This window comes from Larus michahellis, chromosome 11 (assembly GCF_964199755.1).
Source record: "Larus michahellis chromosome 11, bLarMic1.1, whole genome shotgun sequence".
NCBI lineage: Eukaryota > Metazoa > Chordata > Aves > Charadriiformes > Laridae > Larus > Larus michahellis.
The window spans coordinates 20,626,658-20,650,824 of NC_133906.1; the positions used below are offsets into that span (position 1 = coordinate 20,626,658).

The 24,167-nt window shown below is 37.5% G+C and overlaps 1 protein-coding gene across 1 annotated transcript in view; it reads right to left on the reverse strand.

The window, feature by feature from the left end:
* CLINT1 (clathrin interactor 1) overlaps positions 1 to 24,167 on the reverse strand; it is a 52,601-nt gene that overhangs the window by 16,274 nt on the left and 12,160 nt on the right. Inside the window, exons 2-6 of the mRNA XM_074604556.1 lie at positions 9,012 to 9,116; positions 8,261 to 8,357; positions 6,642 to 6,750; positions 5,586 to 5,750; positions 1,449 to 1,623 (exon numbers count right to left, since the gene is read on the reverse strand). Of these exons, the coding sequence (XP_074460657.1) occupies positions 1,449 to 1,623; positions 5,586 to 5,750; positions 6,642 to 6,750; positions 8,261 to 8,357; positions 9,012 to 9,116 (651 nt within the window). The remainder of the gene's footprint in view (positions 1 to 1,448; positions 1,624 to 5,585; positions 5,751 to 6,641; positions 6,751 to 8,260; positions 8,358 to 9,011; positions 9,117 to 24,167) is intronic.

The window sequence follows — 24,167 nt, forward strand, 5'->3', positions numbered from 1 at the left end:
CCTGACATTTACCAAAAAACGGAAGGAAAAAAAAGTGACAAGAGTTACAAGACCAATACAAAGATGAAAAATGTAATACTAGCCAGAGAAAAACATCAGTTAACTTGGGTTAGAGACGTACAGTGGAGAAGTCCTCAAAATAAGCTGCTTTTTATAAAGATCAGAAAGGACTGTCTAAAACACTGGAAGGTGCAAGACTTTGTATCAGCACAAGCAAGAGTCCAGGAGCTATTCAGAAATAAAGCAAAGGAAATAAGACAAAAAAATGTTTACTGTACATCCTCTACATAAATGGAGTGAGCTTTACAGACGTCATGTGACAAGTTGCTTTTGAAAGGTAAGTACAGAAAAGCACACAGCAATATACCATTGTTAAATTTGAAATTGTTTATTTTTCTTCTGATCTCTTCTCTTTGTAGTCTATTGATAGTAAGTTCTAAGAGGGAACCCTGATGTGTGCCAAGAATACCAGTTTTATGATTTATTAATGCCCTAGCAAGAAGGCCATACTGCCTTTTTCTCAGAAATGCTACCATTATAATTATTTTTTGTTTCCATGAAAAATTGCTTGAATTTTCTAATATATATACACATGTGTCCATGTGCATCAGTATTTTTATAGACAAATATAGATAAAAGTGTGAATGTGAATGTATTTGAAGATATTCCTGTTAAAAATATTAATCAAATCTCAGGACAAGTTTGAATTTTAAGTTGTTTCCCAAAAGGGAATTATTTCAATATACTTGAGTACTTTCTCTACAGCAATTTCAGATTCTGTTAAGTACAAATTTGATCTCCAGATAATAAAATTCAATGCACCTGTTGAAGTGTGATGCACGTAAAGTTCTTTCTGCAGGCAAAGCAGGGCAGGTTCTCTTCCTTACTGACAAAAAAAATGTAATGGCCAGATGTAAAATACAAGTTTCTTGAGAAAGTTCAACTGAAATTGACTTTTTTTTTCCTGTAATATTGAAGTAAGTCACCTGCAGTTTGTTCTTCCTGAGATCAGCTCAGGGAAGAAGCACCATGTCAAGGTAGGTCTAAGCAATTTTACATCACCTTCTTCTTTGGCACTTCAGCATTCAGGGAAACTGTAGCATTAGATGGCAGCCTCACGTATACTGGCGCAGAGATGACCACTGAATTGCTGAGACAAGGAAAAGCTTAGGAAATTTCAGCCAAATTCACTGCTGTGCCAGCACCTATCTAAGCTAGGGGTAGGAACGGAAGGCAGCCAAGAGCAGTTAAGTATTGACAGAGCTACGTTACTGCCCAAGGCCAGCAAGAGCTGCATAAGAGGCTGCAGGGAGCTGGTATTGAACCCAAACATGCTACCATACAGCCAGAGAGAATGGCAGAGTGTTGTTAACTAATAATCAGCAATGTCAATAAGCTTTATAATAGCAATTTCACAGAATAAATTCACATTAAAATAACTCCAGTACCTGCACCTTTCTGGAGAGTCTTCTCTATCTTTCCTTCGGAACTTGCTGATGGTATCGTCAATCGTGCTTCCAATTTTGTCGCTTAGCTCACCTAACTTATCACTGAATGGAAAAGCTGTTTTTTTATCCCATTCTTCATCCCATTTTGACTTGGGCTCAGGATCATATCTCTCACCTGTGTAAGGCATTACAAGAAGAAATACTAAAGATAACAGGAAAAAAATAAACGCCTGTGGTCTTTTTGGAATCACACTCAAGCCCCCCTGACCTACATACATAAACCTTACAAGTTTTCAAAGCAAACTGAAAGCTCCCACAGTGCTGAATCAACACTATTACAGCAAGGCACAGCATGTAATGCCAATCATTAAGTGGCAGGAATGCAGATTCAAAGACTTTTGTTTACGACAATGACATAATCTTAATGCACCGCAGAGCGCAGCACATCAGGCCGCTGTTGGACTCTGCTGGAGAAGCACAAGAGGCACAATCAACCCATGCTGCACAAGCAGCTGATCAGAAATGGGACATGCCAGTTTTGTAACAGTCACTTAATGTATGATATTCCATTCTTGGCCAAGCTGTATGCCCAGAAGTAAATCCATGCATTTGTTGTTTGTTTTCTTTTTTTATACACTGAAATTCATGAACACATAAAAGCATAGTACCAAAATACTGAAAGATACAAGTGCACAATGCATGGTAACGTCTGCTTTCTTTTCCCCACTTTGTAATTAAAAAAACCTTTAAAGGATGAAAAAAGAAGCTGTAGTAAAGCAACTCACCTTTTCAGCATCCATTGAGTACCCTGAACATCTTTATCAAGAAATCAAAAATATATTTTTTTTTTCTAGTCCAGTATTGAAGAGCTCCATGCTGGTACCTTAGCTTGCAAACAGCTGAGTTTTACTTGAATAAGTACATTTGCTGGACAATCTCATTAAGAAAGTTTAAAGCAAACCTTAAGCCTGGGTTTATTTATACACACCCAGCCAGCCTGAGTTTAATTTAAACGAAAAGACAACACTTAGATTTTAACAAAGACTTAACTATCAGAAGCACAGCACACTTTATGAACTTGTATTGTGATCTTATATCAGACCTTCTGCTAAAATATAGCTATACTAGGTTATTCTATATATCTCAGTTTGTAGACAACACTTTTGGACAAGCATTTTATATTTTGGGCCATCACACACATAAAACAAGGCTTTTTTTTGTACTACTGAAAAATGTGAAACACTAGTTAAATTTTTACTGAAGCTGAGTAAAACAGAGTAGCAGAAAGGAACGAAAGGTGAAAAATTCATTACTTCAAGTTACATACAAATTATATTGTAGCTCAGGTAATATTCAAGACGTATTCAATTAAGCTATTTTTAATAAAACCAAAATGATGGATTCCAGCACTACAAGGTGCAAAATTTGAGTTATATCTCTCTGATAACGCCATATACTAGAGTACTTTCTTACTGAAGAGATATAGGCAAGTCTCCAATGGTATCTGTTTAGACCACAAAGGATAGACAAACTTTTTCAAAGTAGAGAACCTGTTACAAAACAAGATACTCAGTGAGATCTTTATAATTAGAAAAGAAGAAATTGCTAAGAAATGTACTACTGTTAAATTTTGCAGAAGAATAAGATCGCCTTATTTCATTTTATGTCAGGCTCTCAAGCATTTTAATGTAGATTCCATCAGAAGGCTTCCTTATGTGATAGGAATTTTAAAATAAATTAAAAACCCCAAGAGCTTGGTATTTTCGGGACAAAAAGAACTAAGGAAAACTCTGAAAATACAAGCATTTTATATTTAAATAACCAGAACCTTTTAGATTAGAAGTCTGACCTAGGAAAAAGTTTGGTTTATGCTCCTAGAAAGACTTTTTTTTTTTTTTTACTTTACTCAAATGAAAGGATAATTAAAAAGCCTTTACCATAAAAAAGAAATAGAAGACAAAGGAGACAGTCCTTTAAATTCAAAAACTGGAACGATACCTAAGGAGTATACGGAGAAAGCTTCTACCCAGTATATAGGGATAGATCACGACTCTGTACAGAGCAAGTCAAAAGATAAGGCTCAGCGAAAGAACAGAGGAACACGTACTTAAAGCAGAAATGCAGTGACTCATAAGCACTTCCCAAAAAGAGAATCACCAGAATTCCAAGCAGGTAGCAAAAGCCTAAAAGACATATCCTGCCATGGATATAGAGATTTTCAACTACTCTGCCTATGAGGAAGAGGGAGAACACTGAGACAAAACCTGTCAAAAACAGAAGGGAGCGAAGCTTCTAGTTTAAGACTCACAGTGAAGAAAAGTAAAGAACACACTTGCACCAGAGAAGGACAGGTGGAGTTTAAGTCCTGCACAGTTACTACTCAGATCTTACACCAAAGCCTTCTCTCAAAGAAGTCACTGATTCGAACAAACCAGAGCCTTGTGCCACTGTGACTTGCAGACTCATCCCTTCATAAGAGCTGCCAAGGATGTACTCAGGCCAATGAAAACACAGATAAACGCCTCAAGACTGACAGCTGGATCATGGACGACATGCTGGGATACATCAGACATAAAAGCCAGTTCAAGCTCAGATCCCCGCTACACGTTATGGCAGGGACAGGGGAGCAAGGTGGAAGCTGCGCACTTGGGCTTGACAAGCAAAACCTAGTAGTGGTGGTGTGCCTGTATCCAGCCAGGGCTGTCAGAGAAAACTGGGTCCTCTCTAAAAAACAAGCTGATAGCATTACATCCTCTAAGGCCAAGATCCTGCAAACACACTATGCTGAAGATGCAAATAGCCTGACAGAACTCATTGCACACATGAAAAACATCAGTCAACTCAAAGGGAGTGAACTTATTTCCAGAAGCAAGGGTGCATCAGACTACCTGTCCAAAGTATTTAGATTTTTTTTTGGTGTGGGTTTGTTTGTTTTGTGTGTGTGCATGTTTTTAAATACTAATGAAGGTCTTATTGCAAGTACCAGACCCAAGCTGGATATAGGACTGGCACTTTGTGAGATTCATTATGGGCGCATGCTCTAATTTTTGGCATTTTGGTTTTTGAAAATGTGACTGGGGGTTTTCTGATTTTTATGAAGGAGCAGATAACCAAGTGACCCTTCACACACATTTTTTTAAATACACATATTTTAAATATAACCCTTTTTTTTTAAAAAAACAGAAAGCATAGAACTTCCTTTCTGGTGTTAACTATGACCTCTTTACTGACAGCTGCAGGAGTTAGGGATGAGCACTGGTGCACCAGATTTCCAGGCTGCACACACGTCTGCTGTGCAACCAACATCCAGCTGCAAGCTTAGTGTGTCTACAGACAGTAAGTTTGCTATTACCTCTGGGAATCCTCCTTTGAAAAGCACAAGGGACCTATAGTACTAATCAAACAAGATTTTAAAAAACCACACAAGCTGAGACAGTAACAACTGCACTGGTAAACTCCTGACATACAAGCTCTATCACTTACAAGGTACTTAGTGCATATAGTTAAAGTCAAACCTGACAGATGTCAGAATCCAGACAGATAATCCACAGACATCTTTCCAGTGTCCAAACAGTATTACTTGGGAAACCAAGAAGTTTAACGGCATATAATATCTACGTTGCTTGACCCAAACAGTATTACCGCCCTAAAAGCCCTAACCCAAATTAACCAATGGTTCTAAAGGAGGTTGGCAGGAGTAGGTGAAGCGATTTTTGTGCTGTGGTGGGTGGAAAGTATCTTTTTTTTTTTCCTTTAATTAAAGATTGACTAAGAGACCCTGAGTTACAAGGGCATTTATTTATCTACTTCTGCTCCAGCAGCATTCATTTAAAAATGACACTGCCTATGGATAAAAACAAGACAGCTAAGTTTTGGCTAAGCCAATGCATTAATGTAATTTGTATAAGTCTCTAGTTAATTATCCAAAAAAGGATTTTAAAGATTTTAAGTAACTTAAATTTGTATGTGGGGGAAAACGTGCAAGATTTCTTTTAAAATAATAACACTGGCAGTTAAAGAAATATAAAGAAAAAGCATCTAAAGGAGTATCTTAGAAATTCCTTAAGTTATCGGCATTATCTAAGCCGAGTTAAAAGTCGAGACTGTCAGTCCTTGACAAAAAAGCCTAGTACTTACTGTATCTGAACCCTCCAACACTGTCCGAAGAAACCCCAATGTATTTGTCTTTGTTCTTCTTTGCTTTCTTCCTCTCTTCCCTAAGTCGATCATCATCTTGAGCAAATTCAACCATTTCTTTTACTTTCTGGCGTATGTTTATACCTTGGTCTTTGCCATTTTCATCTGTATAGGTAACGCAGGATAGAGGCAATGGATAGAAGAGGGGGGAAAAGAAAAATAAATCAGAGGCAGCAATACTGAACATCAAACTAATAAGAAAATTTTAATTACGAACACAGCACTGAAAGATCTTATGGCTACTAAGGTCCACTACATTTGTTTAAAAGGGACCAAATATTTTGTTTCAACACAAGTTTTCATCCTTAGATAAATGGTAAGCTTGCACTGAATGCTGTATTTAGAAACATCTAAATGCTGCCGAAACATTGAAAAGATTAACAAAGACCGAGACAGAAATTATATTCTCCACTTGAACAATTTTAACCCTTCAAAATATAACCCCTTTTCCTCAGTCTTTTTAATACAGTTTTTGCAAGCTTAACTGCAAGAACTCAGTCTCATTGCAAAACTGAATTTTTGAAAAATTGCGTTCAGTTGGGATGTATACAAGCTAAACGTGCTCCTTTCCCAGCCTTTTTCACATTCAAAACACACACTGGCCTTGCTGCCTTTGCACTGTAAATATTATTTGGTGGGAGGAAAAAAACCCCAGCTTCAAACAGATGTGTGTGTTTTGGAGCTCTAACCTTTTCTTCCCATATGATTAAAGCTATTCCTTTACGGACACCACAGGGGACCAGTCTCTAGTGCATATTTTAATATAAACCCGAACACTCATGTTGTGTTGGTTCTGTTGTTATTAGGCAGTCGTTTCTGCAAGTTCTTGTCTTCACTAATTAATACTCTAGGGTCCCACGTCTTGGATTCTGCACTCTTCACACAACTGGCAACAGTCACATTCTAATTAGACTGGGGAAGCTTCTAAGCTGGTTCAGGTGACTGACAACTCCAACTACTGTTTTAATTTGCTTATAAGATTTTTCTATTGCTCACCTACAAAGTGGTAATTTTCCAGGGATCGCAAATCATAAATGTGTTCTCTGGCACTTGTAACAACACGCTCTGATCCATTCCTTATGAGGTAAGCTAGGAGCAGCAAAGACTATAAAAATACAAAGCACCTTATGATTGCATGAACAAAAGCTCTATCTTCTTTTTTTTTTTAAAAAAAAGAAGGCAATAGGAAAACAAACCTACCCCCTCCCCAAATTAGTAAGTAATAAGACTTTCCCTTTTTCAATAAATGCTTATTACATGGGTTCACACAGAAAAATCATGTTTTCCCCACATGCACCTTTTGCTCTTTAGAACATCAAAACTGTATGTCAAACTCTAATTTGTTATTATTAAATCAGAAGTTGTTACCCTCATCAGCTACTGCTTACTTTAAAAGACAGCAGTAGCAGTTTAAGAGAAAAAGTTAACCCTGTTAAATGAAGCCTTTTCTTTTGCCTCTTTTGTTCACAATATTCCAATGGTTTTTGCTGAAGAGTAACTCCTACAGAAGTATAAGCAGCCTTGTGCAGGATGCAATGGATAAATTTTACTGCATTTCAGTAAAATTTTAAGCAAGTGACAAAATAAATGAAGTTTAAATAGTACTTTAATTGCAATTTTTTTATGTTGAGGATATCTAGAAAAAAATTAATGCACTTTCTCCAAAATAGTGCCTGTATCAGCTAAAACTATCATTATATTTCAGCCTATCCAAACCTGATAAGCAATTCCAAGTAGTCTTTATAACATTAAGTAGTTATGTGTGATAGCATTAAATATTAATTTATATTGTACTTCAGGGAAAACAATTACTATGAATACAAAACATCAAGCACCTGTGAAAAGCACAAACCATGCCTTAGAATTAATTCTGTCTTGTTACAATCCTTGCATCAAGAAAAACAAAATACAAGCTAGTCTAATACATCAATTCTTAAAAATTAGGTTATATTTGCATAATTCAGTGAACATTGAACACCACTAAGTGCATCATGATATAATCTTAAGCAAAAAGTTTCTGTACCATGCTAATTAGCCAAAGACAAGAAAAATGCAAATGATTCAGTTCTATTTCCAAAACACAAGGAAGACATAAAAGCCTCGTATGATAAGATCTGCAAGAAAATTTGGTCCACTCAAAGCCTAACTACAATTTTTCGAGAATTATGAATTGGCAGAAAATTAAGATTAGTTTCCATTTTATTTCAGGTATTCTTTAATTCCTTCAAAAACATTTTCCTGATAACAAAATAATTTATCATCTGCTTCTCATGGAGCAATGTAACAACTCCTTTGGGTAGATTTAAAATGTGAATGCTACTCCAATACTTGAATATCAGCACAATGTAATTCCTCTATTATGGCCATTAAGTAGCATCTTAGACACACTTCTAAAACCAGAGATTTTGGGTTTTTCATATACAGCATTTGAAAGACATCTTTGATGTCAGTAACAGAATTATAAAGCACATAGTTAGGAAATTTAGTTTACCAGTGGAGTAAACGATATAGCTGTATCTAAACAAGACACTACATCAGAACATTATAGCAACAAGCATTACGTTCTCCACAGACCAACGTAGTCTTGAATGCTTCCAGTTCATATACATACACACCTTATAAACTCTCCTCCAGTTCTTTTTATTGTCTTTCAGCATTCGAGTCCAAAGCATGTTCATAAGTTCTGGAAACTGTTCATACATAAACGTAGCCCTAAAGAATTAAACAAAAGGAGTAAAGAGATTTTACTCTCTGTGGTTTGCACAATAGCTTGTAAAGACTCAGGGCTGACAGTAGATGGCAAGCTTGATCTAAGCCCATTCACATTTGATGACATTACAAGGGAAAAAAGCTGTTTCTTACTCACATAGAAGTCATTTACATACCAGTACTACAAAAAAGTAATTCTAAAAATACAAGGCGGTAAAAGAACCTTCACTAATTTTTAGCAAAAATAACGTTTAACGAGAATACCTAATAACCACTGCAATTAGTCAAACATGCCCCTTCCAAACCCCTTTTAAACAGGAAAAAGTTCAAGGAAGAATGTGACATGTTTTTGTGCTATTTGTAAGAGGCACAAGAAAGCAGTTTGAAAATAAACACTCCAAAAAAGTCAGATATATTGAAAGAATCGAGGCTACATAAATAAAAATCAATAATTTAAAAAATACTTTTACTTCATTTTTTGTTTGGCAGTTTTCAATGCATTATAAGATTATGCATTAAAAAAAATAAGACTTGATTTACAGCACCATTTCAGCATTATCAGTCAGCATACCGCAGAGTTTATTTAGCAGCAAATTTCACATTCCTGTATAAAATGCACCTTTCTTTTCTTCATCACTGAGCCAAATTATCACTTACTTGGCAATCTCTCCCATGAGTTGCCCCGAAGGTCCCCATGGATCATCATTGGTTGCTTCTCGAACCTTAGACTCTATTTCTGAATAATTCATAACCACATTGGTGCTGCAAAGGAAAAAAATTAACACACATGAAGATTAGCATCAAAACTGAGAAACACATGAAAACTTAATAATGACACTAGTGCACATCTCACTTAATGAGATACCTCTACAGGGTGGGAAAGAAAACAGCTTTAGTACGGAAGTTACCCTGAGGACACTATACAACACATTTAAGTTACCTTTAAGAAGGTTTTACTATTCTATTAGTCTTCAAGAATACAGATGAGAAACCAGGGATTACATTACAGCTGGATTCAGTCCAGTAACAACGGCTTTTGGTCAAATTAAAATCCAAACCAAACCACTAGATTCAAAGCTGATAGCCTTCCCAAGTAGATACGGCTTGCTTGCAGGTTTGTATGGGGTAGAGTTATTTGCAAGAAGCTTTATAAGTCAAACAGAAGCAGATTTTTTTTAATTATGAGCACTACAAGAGAAACTCAAGAATATCTTTATCAAACAAGTTTCAATTAAAAAAAAAAAAAATCACACAAAAGACTGAAGTAAGGGAGAAAAGATTCACTAGGAAAGTCTGTTTCCTAGCTTGAATTTATTTAATTAAGGGTAAAGGGCAAAAGAAGAAAAGTGGCGGAGCACTCTGTATTACGATTAAAGCAATGCAAATACTATAAGGAGCCCAGGCTGTTGCTACAGTTCACAGAAAAACCTAACTTGGAAGAAGAAGGAAGCAACTCTTCCATATCAGTTACGTTAAAGTCAATATGGTATTTTTTTTTTTTAAATAATCTCAAACTGGTACCATTCAGCTGTAAGCCCAGCAACCTCCTCAGCACCCCTAAAGCATCCAGATGCATTTGATAACACAATGATTTTCCTCATATTTTAAGACGAGTGAGCAGGCGCAAGTCATCATTCATATGGAGAACGTTCGAAAAAGAGCTGCCTAGTTACGGAGCAGTATCACACACAACATTCATGAGCCATCAGTGAAAGGAAACCCAGTGGTCTCTGCTTTCCCTACGGACTTTGCAGTGTATTTGAAGTAACTTAGAAATTACCTGTTTACACCTATTGTATCAAAAGTTTGAAAGTCTACTTAACTGTTAAAAGTACATCATACAACTGGTTTCAGAAGCCAAAACAACCCCTATAAGATGACTGTATTCAACATACAAACCACACCGTAAAGTCAAATTGATTAAACTGCAGGAGAGATTTAATGATCTTGTAATACAATGTGGAGAAGGCGTCTGCTGCCTAAAAACCTCCTCTGAACCTGAAAGGACTAGAAGAAAAATCAAATACTTAATAGTCATCCCTCTGTCCATGCAGGAGTGGGCACAAAACAGCATTCAAGCAATACCCGTTCAATTTTATTTGGCATAAGGATAGCAGAGGTCTTGGAACTGGGAGTTACGAACTGCAGAAACAAGAATGAGATCTCCTTAAATCTGAAAGGGGACACAGAAAGTAACTGTTAAAACAGAATAAAATTCCTGGACTTAATCCTGGATTCTCAGCATGAGAATTCCTGCTGGTGGATTCTGATGTACGATTTTTATTCAACTTTGTGTCTAAAGAAAGCGTAAGCTACATGACTGAATAAATAATCAGCAAGCTAACAGAATCTATCTATATAAGAAAAAAAAGCATGAAGGAACACAGCAGTGGTTACAAACAACAGCAATTACGGTTTTACAAATTCATTCACGCTAAACACGCCTCAAGCTTCTGTTTCTGACTTTTTTTTTTAACCATACATACAAATGTAAACTAATACCATCTTTACTTCCCATATGCATGGAACATTATAAAAACCCCCAAGCCCGAAGCTCCAGGGTTCAGCGCTTCGCAGCTCTCAGCACACTGGTCCCCTTGTCCAAAAGCCGAGAAGGAGGGAGCTGGATGGAAACGTTCTGTTTGTTTTTATAACCCCTCCTTAAGCGCTTGTTTGAGAGACGTGATGGGGAGTTGGGGGAGAGAAGCATAAAATGAAGCATTTCCTTCATTTCTTAAAGCAAAGAAATCAAGCCTGGAAAATGCATGAAAATATGCAAGCTTACTGTAAAAAAAAAAAAAATAAATATGCAAAGTTACCAGAAAAAAAGGCATTACCTATGGAAGAACTCAAAGGGCATGGCTAAAGTGGCATCAGGGTTGAAAGGGGGAAACAGAAGGGAAACAGGGAAATTAAGTAATGCCACAAGAAAGAATAAGGTGCAGTTAAACCCCTCCAAGTAGAGAGATACAGTCTATTTCTAAAACCATCCTGCATAAAAGCTACTGTTCTCAGCAACCAGGAGAAAGCTCTTTTATAAATGCCAAGATGAGATCTAATGGCAAAGAGTTCCAAAACAGAGTATCTTTAAGCCCCATTTAATTCAGCAACAAATGTAAACTTCAAGTAAAAAAAAAAACACACACAAAAAAACTGCTGTATAGTTTGGCATCATTCCAGGTCACTTAAAAATAACCATTTCTAAAAAGGTGGAAATACAGTTTTATTCTTCCTTTCCCATGTTTTCTATGGCCCTCATTCCATGCCCTACCCATGATTCCTGTGACCTCTGCAACAAAAAAATAATTTACGTCCAGATGTGAAGGGAAAAAGTGACTGGTTTGATTGCCAAGACTTCCTGTGATTGATATAAATTTAATATCAGAGGCCACTTTCAGACACCAGGGGGGGCTCTCCGATTAGTTTATACTGGGCAGCTTCCAGGGAATGCTGCTGGATTGCATGGACAGTGTCCGCTTTGCAAACAAATGGACACACAACAGCCAAGACTGACAGAAAGTCAGTGTTTAAAACACGCTACTATCTGCCAGACTGCACTTGGATTTACCCCAAATCGTGAACTGAAACCCCGCACAACTGGAATCTTGTGACAAGCACATTTTACAGAAACTTTCTGACGTGGCCAAAGACATTAAACACAAGAACTGTATTTTGAAAGTTACATCCAAAATAAAGGCACAGCAAATAAATGGGTTGACATTAACATTACAAACTGTTGCATTCTTTTCTGTTTGTGTCTTACATTTCTTTTAAGTCTATTAATTCAGACTAGTGTCAACAGATGATTTTTACTCTTTATTGTACCCCTTAAAAATTATTGCAGTATTGTTTCTTTTTAAAAAAACAAAACTGTTCAGAAAAGCCAAGAGAGGGCACTGTCACATCTCTATGAAACAGCGAGCACGGTGGCAGCGAGCAAAACCTTAGCTTTTAATTTCTTGCAAGAGAATGCTCAACTTTAAATGTTTGCATCTACAACTTAGAGCACGCTGAAGAGGTAGCTCAAGTCTTGAGACTAAGATCTTCCACATGAATAAATGGACATTGCTCATGAAAAGCCGGTGGGTAACAGTTACAAATATCTGATCACCTCCAAGTGCATCAGCCAGCAGGACACACTTCCTCTTAAAAATAGTTAGAAGTTCTACATGCATTTTATAAACTGTATTTTCACATATTTTAAAACTGAATAGATGTACTATGGATGAAATACGCCCCAAAATACTACTCTGTCCACAATTTTGTCTGCATTTTTCCAAGAAAAATCTTCCCAAGAATTCAACTAATTGTAAATAGCTTCCAATTTTGTTCTAAGGTACATTTTGAGATTTATAAATTTGAGATAAAGCTGTCATCTGGATCGAGGTGCCATATCCTATAGTGTGCTAAAAAAACCCAGAAAATAAGCAAGAGGGGGAGACAGAGGGATGTGAGGAGTGAAAGGAATTATTGCACATACCTCAAATCACACATCTGAGGTAAAAATAATGTTTACATGGTGTTAGGGAGAGCAAGCAGACATGCAAGAGTGGACACAAAGTTCTGTACCTACCCATATAAACCTAAGGGGATCAGAGAAGATACCAAGGTCCACCCAAAAAGTTTACCAAGTATCTGCCACTTCAACCTTTACAGTTGCAATAGTCTGAAAAGCACTTTAGCTTCCAGGCATAAGAGAATAAAAAATCCTACAGGTCGGAGATCATCCTCTGAGCACTATTCTTTAAAACAGAGAAACGAAAGAGAGCTTGTGGACAGCCTGCTTCAAAATAAGGTCTTACAGACTGAAGGAACACTTCACAAGGTGGCATACAAAAAAGGCACACTTTAAGAGGTGTCCTGTCTTCCCCCTTCCTTATCAGTGGATACTGAACAGAACCCGCACTGCAAACAAATACACACAAACACTAGTGCGTGATAAGTGTATCTGTAGAAAACAACTACTTCAGTTTGCTGTCAAGATACTCCAGTATAAGGCTCTAATAGATGTATTTTGGCCACTCTGGCCAGGCTTCTGACCTTACATAGTAATACATGAATCAAGCTACTAATGCTCAGAAGGACAATGTAAGTGAGGATGAGGGGTGCTCTACTCTCAGTGATATATCAGCCCTTCTTCAGTGCTTTTTCCATAAAATAGACACAAAATAAATACTGAAAAAGAAAGATTTCCTCTTGCTGACTAAGAAAAAAAATTTTTTTTCAATCACTTTATGCCAGGAAAGTAAAATCATCATATTTCCACCCAACATTCTACTAAAAAAATTAAATAATCACAGCATCATGAATTGAAATGTTTGTTTTAGAGCGAAGATTTTTCATTGGCAAGGACCACAAGGTGTTCTCTACAGATTCATAATCTGTAACTGAAGTCAGCTCAATTATCTATTAGGAGATTATCATCACTTATGAAATATTACACAACTGTAACTATAGTATATAGTATATAACTATAGTAACTATAGAAACACAACTTCTAGTAATAGCTTCCCATTGGTAATGTTACAACCGGCTTTGTTCTGCCTAAACTAGTTCTCCCACATCAATCACTGCTGGTTCCACACTCAAAAACCCCCTGAATCTCTCTATATCTACCCCTTGAACCAAGAACACTTTGGAAACATGGATGTGGAAACACAGGGCTCTGAACACAGTCAGCAACAGAAACAGAAGGAGTATTTTCTCAGCTAAATTGTACTCTAAAATTGATTACCAAACTCTAAGGTTAATCCTCAAACAACATTCCATAATGATTTACATACACTACCAGCAAACCTGCTAAAGAAAAAGGTGCAACAGCTTTTGTCTTTGTTCACTTGATAGAACACTTCGGTTAGAGCCCCGAGCTCTTAGGAGTAAACAGTTCAATGCCCACAGTCTTCTCAAAAGAACGCCACATAGTCAGGTATTTCCACTTCACGCTCTCCAGTATCTCCTGTATCTTCCAGACTTTTTCCATGGTCAGTGGCGTTCGGTTCCCTCATCACCCTGACAATACATTGAAGTGCATGAAATCACAACTCATAAAGGAAGCTTACAGTTCACTGCTAGATTTTGGGAGTAATGTTCTTTTGAAGGAAGTATTCCTAAGATAAGCATTCATCAGGAAAGGAATAGAGACACATATCTCACAGTTTCAGATCTTCAAACAACATGTAAACCTAACATTTTGTATTAATGCTCAAATAGCAGCAGACGCTTAAACATGCGGAAACCTTTAAATAACATGCGTATAGGAAATCCACAATAGAGAAAATAAGTGCCATGAGAAAAGAAAGTATTTATACATTAAAGGTAATGAAAGAGTAATAAATATCTATCCATCCATCCAGAAGGGAACTTACTTTAAAACATATTAAAGAATCGGAAAACCTAACAGATCTTAGTCAATGTTTCTGCACAAATTTAAAAGCCTTGAATATGCCCTGGGGCAGGAGTCAGAGCACTCCATTAAAAGCACCATTAGGATTAGAGTTGCTATTGATGTGGGTGGTGTCACCGAGGACACAAGTACAATTCTGGACATTAGATCCACAGAAGATTTGTGAAATGCCACGTCGGATCTTCTGAAAACTAAAATAAACAGAAGTCACAGAGAGGGTACATTACAACAGTTTCTTTATAGTGATGCTAAAGGTATTGGATTGGACAGGGTAAGCCTAATTAGAAACACTTCTCAAACCTCTGGGAAGCTGCCCACTGTGCTGAGGGACTGAGCAGCAGGAACAAGAAACCTGGTTACACGTTAAAAATTTTTTTTCAATGTATATTTCAAACCAATTACAATATCATGTATACATGGGACTCCTATGTGCATAATATTATGCCTTTAACTATTACTCCAAGGACATCACTGGATTATGCACCTTCTGTTTTCCTTTTTTTTAATTTTACAACTGGGAACACTAAAATACTAACAGCTGAGATGAGAAACTTTCTACATTTTACCACCATTAACAGTTTCCAATGAGACACCATTCTGCAAATATCCGTTTAAAGTCTAAGTGCAGAACAAAAAACCACCAAGCGTTACACACGTATGTATCATACATACAGTTTGAAGATTAATGCTATTCAAACAAATAGCAACACTAAAGAAATACTTCTTAAAGAAAAAAATTATGGACTCTTAGAGGGGGAGGGGTCTGGATGAAAAGAGGACAACAGGAGCTCTGTGACCGTACAGCACTACGCGGTGTGGTACCAAAGTCTTGCAAGAAACAAGTATTTGAATCTTTTGTTATTTAAGGTGCCAAAACAGACAGAACATAATTTTGTCTTTGAAATAACTAGGTGTTTAGCATTACCCTTGCAATAGGCAGTTTCCTATACTAATGCTTTAATTGCATTCTTTCTGTAACTTTGTTAGCAGCTTCTCTATTTTTAGAAAGTCTTCTCCACTCCACATTTCCTATGACTTTCCCTGTGAATAAAAGCAAAAGTAAGCTTTAAATTCAGTCCGTAACAGATGATACTGACTCAGACTGAAATCTCATCACCTCACTTGGTGACACAGCAAAGGAGATTGTTACAGTAACAGCCTCAACATCCACATGGACAAAACCCAGTAATACACTTGCACAGCTCTATGCTGCGCTTCTTGGATTTAAAAATGAAGAGATTGCATTGTCCAACCAGAAAGGACCATAAATGGAATCTGAAAAATAAATAGTTAAGAAACCATTGAATTACAGCATAAGGAAAGTTTGCTTCAACTCTAACGAAATAAGGAAGAACATACGCAGCCGGATCGTTTATTCATCTTGCACATCTCCATCTAAACATCACCATGATTCTTGTGGAGAGGCACAAGGCTGAGAACAGGAGTGCTTTCTCACACGGATGGTTTGTTACCAGCACGGTGGTAGCTTCAACTTAAACATCTGAACAAAGGCAGCAGTAACGTACATCTGGAGGCTGAGTTAATGCTCTGCTCCTACAGTTAAAGTGCTGGCTTTGTCTTCCAGCAGCTTATTTTCTCATAACAGTTGGGTTGTCTGCTCCTCTCAGCTGAGAAGCAAGCAGTCTTCCACAACAAGACAGGAACCCACTAGCTATTGTTCATCTCATCCATGGTCCGTGTTTTAGAAATACTATCCAAACACAACAGCAGCAATTTATTTTCAGATTTCCCAAAAATCAGTACAGGGGCTGACAATTTAAGGCAAAAAAATGTGTATAATGTAGCTTTGCTTTTAGACATTTGAGACTGCATCCATATTTGTTTTTTTTTTTTTTTTTTTTTTTTAAAAAGAATGAATGCACTATAAAACCATATGACTATGCAACACAAAGTAAACATTCAACATCTGGAGAAGAGATAAGGCAGGCCCCAGTAACATTTCCACAATAATCTAAAAGACCCCCACCCACAGACACACAGGCATTTAAGATGAAGCCTTTGGAGGGGAGGGAACACACCGTCTTATCCCCCACCATTCATCTTCTCTGAGTCATGCATCAAAACTATTTTTAGTACCTAGAGTAAAAGGTTCCTGTAAAGCAGGAGTGGAAATAGATGGAAAGCTTTCTGAGAAGGCTAAAAAGTTATTTTAATATTTACTGATCCTTTTTTAAACTGTGTGCAGAAGTTAGTTTCAACTACTGAGAATACACAAAATAAAAATAAAAAGAGCTATGCAACCTGTCTCAGTACAGGATACACCTCCCCCGCTCCCAGGTGTGGGAATCTTGGCATCTATTAAATTGTTAATTAGTTTCCAGAAACGTTTTTGCCAATTAAAAAAATCATTTAATACTTATCCATCTGGGCATGAAATACTTTTGAAAGAGCACTTGAATTGGTGAGCTAAAAAAGAAATGATCCCGCTCCGCACAGCACCACCTCCCAAACCACCAGGGGCCAGCACCACACAAGCAGCACCTCACAACAGGGGGCATCAAATATTAACTCCACTTATTTCTGTTAGCATTGCTTCTCCTTCAAGCTCTGAGGGATTAAAGCCGATCACTGGTCCAAACCTGTGTTTCAAGAAACTGAAAGGATTTAAAAGGAAGTCAAACCAAAAGATGCATTTCAGCACGATTTCGTTGTGCTGCGACAGTCTGTCACTACCTTAGAAAGCTCAACATGCAGACTGGTTCACAGACAGAGGACAGAAAGATAAGACAACGCTTATCCACCTGTTTTCCCAAACACTATAATGGACATTCAGGAATTTATGTACCTAACTATGTGACTAACAATTATTCAGAGAAAAAGATATTAATTCCCTTCAAAGAAAGATGGTGCTGCTCTTCCCCGCAGTGAACTCGTATATTCAATCTCAGACAGCATCTCTCTCCTTGCTTGGTGAAGACTAACTAACTAAAAAACATGTAACAAACTTAATGCATTTTCATTTTGCTCCTGTCAGTAATGTCACTTTTGTTATAAAACACGCAGCTTCGATTTAGAGCCTTCCAGATGAAACATATGGATATCAAATACGAAGCCAGCAGTCCACATTCAATGAAGAAACAGATGGGTACCCATCTGCCAAAATGCTTGGTGAAATACCTCAGGTTACAGAGGTAACGGCACAACATCAGCTGATACTTGACCATTTGAAGTTACTTATTTTTAAGCCACTCCTCAGAAGCACTACAAATATGGCACCAATCAATTTAGTACACAAATACTGGGTATTATTACAGACCTTCTATGCAAGTTGCAATTATGCTCTTCCTGACCAACGATACAGTCTTCATTATGGTACAGTAGGATTTGAAACACATTTTCAGCTTTTCAAGTTAACAGTTTCATAATTTATGTGGCAGATGTGCAAGGCAAACTGCACAGAAAGAGATAAGCCAAGAAAAACATCCTGATGGCCACAAATGAATTACGACTTGTGGGAGGAAGGAACTATAAAGCTATTTCCTGTGCCTTACAACTTCTAATCACAAAAGACTACCAAGTAAACAAGATAACCCAAAATCCACCACGCACACACACTTTCAAAAAGGACAGTGACTTTAAGAATTAAATTGAAGACTGTTAGAGAACTTGGAGATCTCTCACTTACAGAAACCACCACTGCACATTGCTGAAGTCTTCCCTTTCAAAGTTTCCCCTTTCAGAAGTTACCCAATTGCAGCTTGCTATATTCTTAATGTTTTTGTAATTGCTATGCTACAGCTGAAGTAGTTTTTACAGATGTTGGGAACATGAGGTGACTAATTACATGTTAGTTTTAAAACATACTTGTGCAAGGAATGAACACTTCCCCTCCCTAAAGTTGATTTAAAGCTGATTTAATCTCTCCTACTGCAGATTCCCTGCAGTATGTAAGCAGCAATATTTTCTTATTCTTATAGAAAACCAACTCTGTGGTTTACACCAACAGATACATGGTTCTTTAAATATCTTAATTTGTCAACAACTGTAGAGTGGCAACATGCGGTGGTAAATAACTTTCAAACTCACTGAGGACTTTGCCATGTTAATACTACCTCTACATACAGTATTTCTTCATCTAAAGCCCAAGCCCATTCTTCGCTTCCCCATTCTTTAGGGGATATTTTGCTTCCAAACGCCTACCCTAACATTCTTCAGTTAGCATCCTCTAATCTTCCGTGATTAGACTATCTTCACTTTACATTTCCACAGTTCCATTTTTAAAGGTTTAGGAAGTGTTGTCATTTTGCTCATTACACTTCATTCAAAAAACCTTCTTTAAAAGGAGACTTACCAAAATAAATGCTATACTCCAGCAGGTAGAATGAGTCAATATACTTCCTTTCAACTTATGTTGTAAGAACATCACAATAGCATTTCCATTGTTTTTCAGTATTTGTTTTTAGGTCACATTTTTGAGCTCAAATTTTAGCTGAAATTGGAGCACAATTACACCTAAACCATTCTTATGACAAATCCAATTAATCCTAAGCATGAAAACCAATTTCGCAAACAAGTGGGAAAAAAAAGCTGCCTTTCAGGCAACATTTGACACTTTGGTGGGACAGTTACATGCTAAGTTTTCATTCAGACAGAAAGGAGACGCTGTTACTGCCCTTTGCAAATTTTCAGTCTCCTTGCACTCATGTGAGCCTACATCTGGCTTAACAGACATCTTTCATAGCTCCTATTCCTGTGGATTTAAATGCTTTCAAACTTCAATACACTATGTTTCAACAATAGCAGCCATATAGTCAAAAGAAGTGGAATTACAAAACTTGTATAACTTTTTGTAGCTGCAGAACCAGAGATTTCCATATGTATGTTATAATCACATTACTAATTTATTTTTGCTCAGTCCCCAGACTTACTTTGCTACTCTGCTGCTTACACTTCAGAATTTTTTTCTTCTGTAACAAACAAACTGCAACACTTTGAAAAATATTTTTTAGAGTTAACCACATTTCTGAACAGAATTCAGTCAGATTCTGCTTCCTGCTTCAAGGCTCAGCAGGAGCCGCTATATTTTCCGTCAAGTGCTGCATCTTTAGTTTTACCATGTTTGTGATCCAATCAGGTAACATGACTTATACTGAAAACAAACGTTTAACCAAGTAGAAAAAAAAGAGGGCAAGAGAAATCTAATTAAAAACACACTTTCTGTAGAGTGCTTTTTATACAAATAAAATACCAGCATAAAAAAGTCAATCCCAATAAACACTGCTAGACAATTACACCATAAAACTAAAATTTAAATACTTTATTTTGGGAGAGAGAGACTGTAACACTCTTCACAATAGCTTACACCCTCAAATCAACTGTTTCTTTGTACTTTGTTGCATTCATGTGACTTCAAGAGCAACTTTCCCTGAAAATAAAAAGCTCATTTCAGCTGTTCATAATGTGTGGCATAAGCTGCCTTCTGAATAAGGTATCTAGCGCTACTTCCTTCTTTGTACGCACAAAGTATTAAGACACCATATTCAAGCCCATATTTCAAGTATTTTAAGTGCATACAGAAACCTTCAACAGATAAAGAGACTCGCAAGTACTCCTACTCAGTAAGCTTTAAGGATTGGGGCACAAGATTTTAATGTTGAGAGAGAAGGATTTACAAGAAGAATAAGGTCTTATCCTTCTTTCAAAACAAGAAATAAAAGGGGTACAAGTTTTCAGAGGACACGGAAGTTGTAGTTACACTCAACATGAGGCAACGGTAAGCTTTGAAGTTGCGTAACTTCAACTCAGTTGTGCACCTCAGACTTCCTATTTTTGACAATTAAAAAATCTGAGAGTGACCCTGGATGGAGGAGGAAGATGGGGAGGAAAAAAAAAAATCCAAACCAAACCCCAACCTCGCAGTAAAAAGAATACTCTACCACTAGCTATGACACCCCAAACCCTCCAGAATGATGTGTAATCACTTCTGTACTTACAAGCATGTTTCTCCTACTCCCAAAACAAACCTTACATTTTCAGAGTGTCACAAGAGCTGTGCCATTAGTGCTTTAACATGATCCCCAAAAGCTACCATGCCACTGAAAAGCCCTCCTCACCTCTAAAGCTTCTGCAATTCTGAGCTCTTTGTAACTGTTCGCTCACTACTCATGCAAAATGTGTTCACCAAAAAAACTTCATACTAGGGTTTTCTGATTCCATGAAGAACACGTAACAGTTGTAAGTTTACAGTAATGCAATAACTGGTGAAGGAAACCTCCTGGTGCTATAGGTGCTTGAAGTATATTAGCTGAATACTTACAGGTAAGAGATTTTACTCTGGAAAGCAGGAACACTGCCTGGTAGTTACTACCCTTATGAATGGCGCAGACCTATTCAGTGTTACTTACCACACTGAATTCTAAATAACCCAAACTTTCTTTACTCGAAGAATTGTTTCAAATATTTGTCAACTGACAGACTATTTAGTGTGGACAGAAGAATGTACATGTAATAATATGGAGTTTAATATTGCCAAAAAACACACATCCCCAATATTAATGGGACCATGCTTAATGATCCTTGTAGTTTCAGCTATCCCTTCACTGCAAGCTGAGTACCATTAAAACATTGCCCTAATTCCAAATTTATTACAAATTAAGCATTACTCTAAACACATGCTAGCTGTTCCACTAGGGAGGGCTGATTAAAGTTTAAACAATGCAGGCGCTGAAGCTTTTAACACACAAACTGATCATTCTCTGCTACTGTATAATCACTTTGGCACTACGACATCACATGCACCCCTGTACTTTGCAATATCAATCTTCTGCAATCCTTTCGAGAAGAATGAACCTGAGTACAGCAAACTCCTCTAAGCCAACAGTAAGCACCTATTACAAGCTCTTCTCTGATCAGACCCACAGGCCAGGTACAGGTAAGGTTACCAGATCTGTCTGGGGTCCTGCTCTGAAAGCGCTACCCCTGTTCCCTCCAGCCTGTCTGACGGCTCTAACTCCTGCCAGCTCCTCTCCCTGCCCCTTCAGGCTCACAGAACCAGAGTCAGAGACCAACATCCCAACTGCAGGTAAACCATACGTGTCAAACACACCCAAAAAGTCTCACACTCTCCCTAACACCCAAGGCCAGCTTTGAAGGGCTTGCGGCTTCCGTCTGCCTCCAACTAGAGCTATGACCCTGTACAGCTCCACATTTCAGCTGTGATGTAGCAAAGCATTAACATCGTATTACCTAAAAAAGCCTGAGACATGTATCTTGTCGACAACAGAATCTATAAGTACGGTCCAAGTAGCGGGTGAAGCAACTAAACAAGAAAACCTTCAACTGCTGCTTTAATACAGCCTTGTGTCCTGGAAAACATCTTAAGACTGCAGCAGAAGCTGCACTGCACTTTTCAGAGTAGGAGAAAGGAAGAAGAGGCAACAGTTTACACACTGTTACCAAATTGCAGGCTCATAACCAGTTGTTTTCCTTCATTTATTCAAGTGTCTTTCAGTGGAATTGCTATGCAGGAGGTATTCAGGAGAGACAGACACTTGAGACTACTATCTTCATCTTTGTTTTTCTAAAATGAACTGCATTATCATTTACTGATCTTATTTCTAAACACACATAATGAATTCTACAGTTGCTGCTCTTTGCAATAAAAACCAAAAAAAACACCACCTCAACATCAGATTTCAGGCCTTTTATTTCATGAAAATAATTAGAATAAAATCAGAAAATGAATACTGATGTCACTAAAGAGAAGCTGATCAGCTTCGCTTCTCAAGATTGATTGCTTACAGTCTGCTTTCTTACTATTTGAAGCTGAACGCAAGAACTATTACATTATTGCATGCAGTGCTACAACACCCACAACACTCAATAACTCTAACACCCCTGCAGTGTTTCCTTCCATATCCCATCCCAAAATCCAATCCAGAAAAGACCATACTACATGGAGTACGTCTGGGTGCAAAAACCTTATTTCTTGACTCCACTACACATGGCCATAAGAGGAACACAATCAAGGCCCTTTAAACTTGTGTGTCAGTGTCTCCAAGAACATCTCCCTTTTCCTTGGAAGGAAGCTATTAAAAAACTAAGCCTGTCCCTGCACCTCACCTTGCTAAAAAGTAAGAGCAAGAAATTCAACTGTAAAGTCTTAATTGTACTTTAATTTATAAGATGTTAAATTCCTCATTTTTATGTAAGCAACCTTTCTGAAAAATGCACCCAAAAATATATTTTCTTTATGCTTTTGTTGCTCACAAAGACTTTTAATCCAAGTGCTTTATGTTCACTATTACAGAATGGCTCTGAAAATAATATCCTAAACCAGAATCAATTCACGGCTCAGGATCAAGACACAGCTTAGCAATTCTGTCTTCTCGACTAGCTCTTCAGTCAACCAGTCACTGGTCATCTAAATGCGTACTGTTCCCAGTGTAAGATGCTGACGCAATGTGTATCTAACCTACATAAGATACATGAAGTCACCCATTGCTACCACATTTCCTGCCCACATCGCCTCTCTGCCATTCACATGGGGTAGGAGGATACCAAGTGATAGTTATCTTCCTGTTCTTGCTCTGCCCTTACACCTTTAGTTCTGAATTTTCAGTTCAATGGGACTGACTGGTTGACAGTTTGCTTGTTAATTTGATTTGAAAAAGTTTTCTTCAGCATGTTGCCCATCTCTTCAGCCATGCCTATGTTATTTTGTGCTTGGTCCATAATGGATTCCTGCTAACCATAGCATTTTAAAATGGGACACTGGCAGAATAGATTTATTCAAAATTTTCTGAAAGAAATATATTGCAGGTTCCACCTTATTCTTCAGTCTTCTAAAAATCTGTCTTAAACCAAGACAGGTATGCTTTGTAACAGATGTATATCTCATACAATAGACCAATAAGAACTATTTTTCCCTTCACTAACTGGAGGCCTTCCTCCCATTAAATTACTTGGCATCTCCTGATCAAGTTAATTTACTATAATCCTAATAAAGTTATGCTGACAAGTTTCCCCACTATTTCTTCTATAACATCTCATTACATGGGATAAGTACACCATATATAATGAAAAAGCACATTAAAATAGTTCAACTGATAGAAGAATTACAGATGAGGCTCATAGTACATGAAACAAAAATGAAATACCATGGAAGGGCTGCACAATGCACTTTGTGTCACTCATGGTATTTCCACTGGCAGAAATAGTGAAGTGGTTTTTCTGCAAAAATTGAGTGTTAGGCAATACAGGGCTGTCGTACCTTCTCAGTCCACTTTCATTTGATATATTCTGGTTGATCTTCATTTTAGTATTCTATAAAGAGCTGTTACCGTTGCAGAGAGCTGAGTCAGACCGGAGACCGGCTGCGGCTGGGAGGGAGCTCTTGTGATGCCCCAGCCCACCCACCCTGCTCAAGCAGGCTCAGCAGCAGGTTGCCC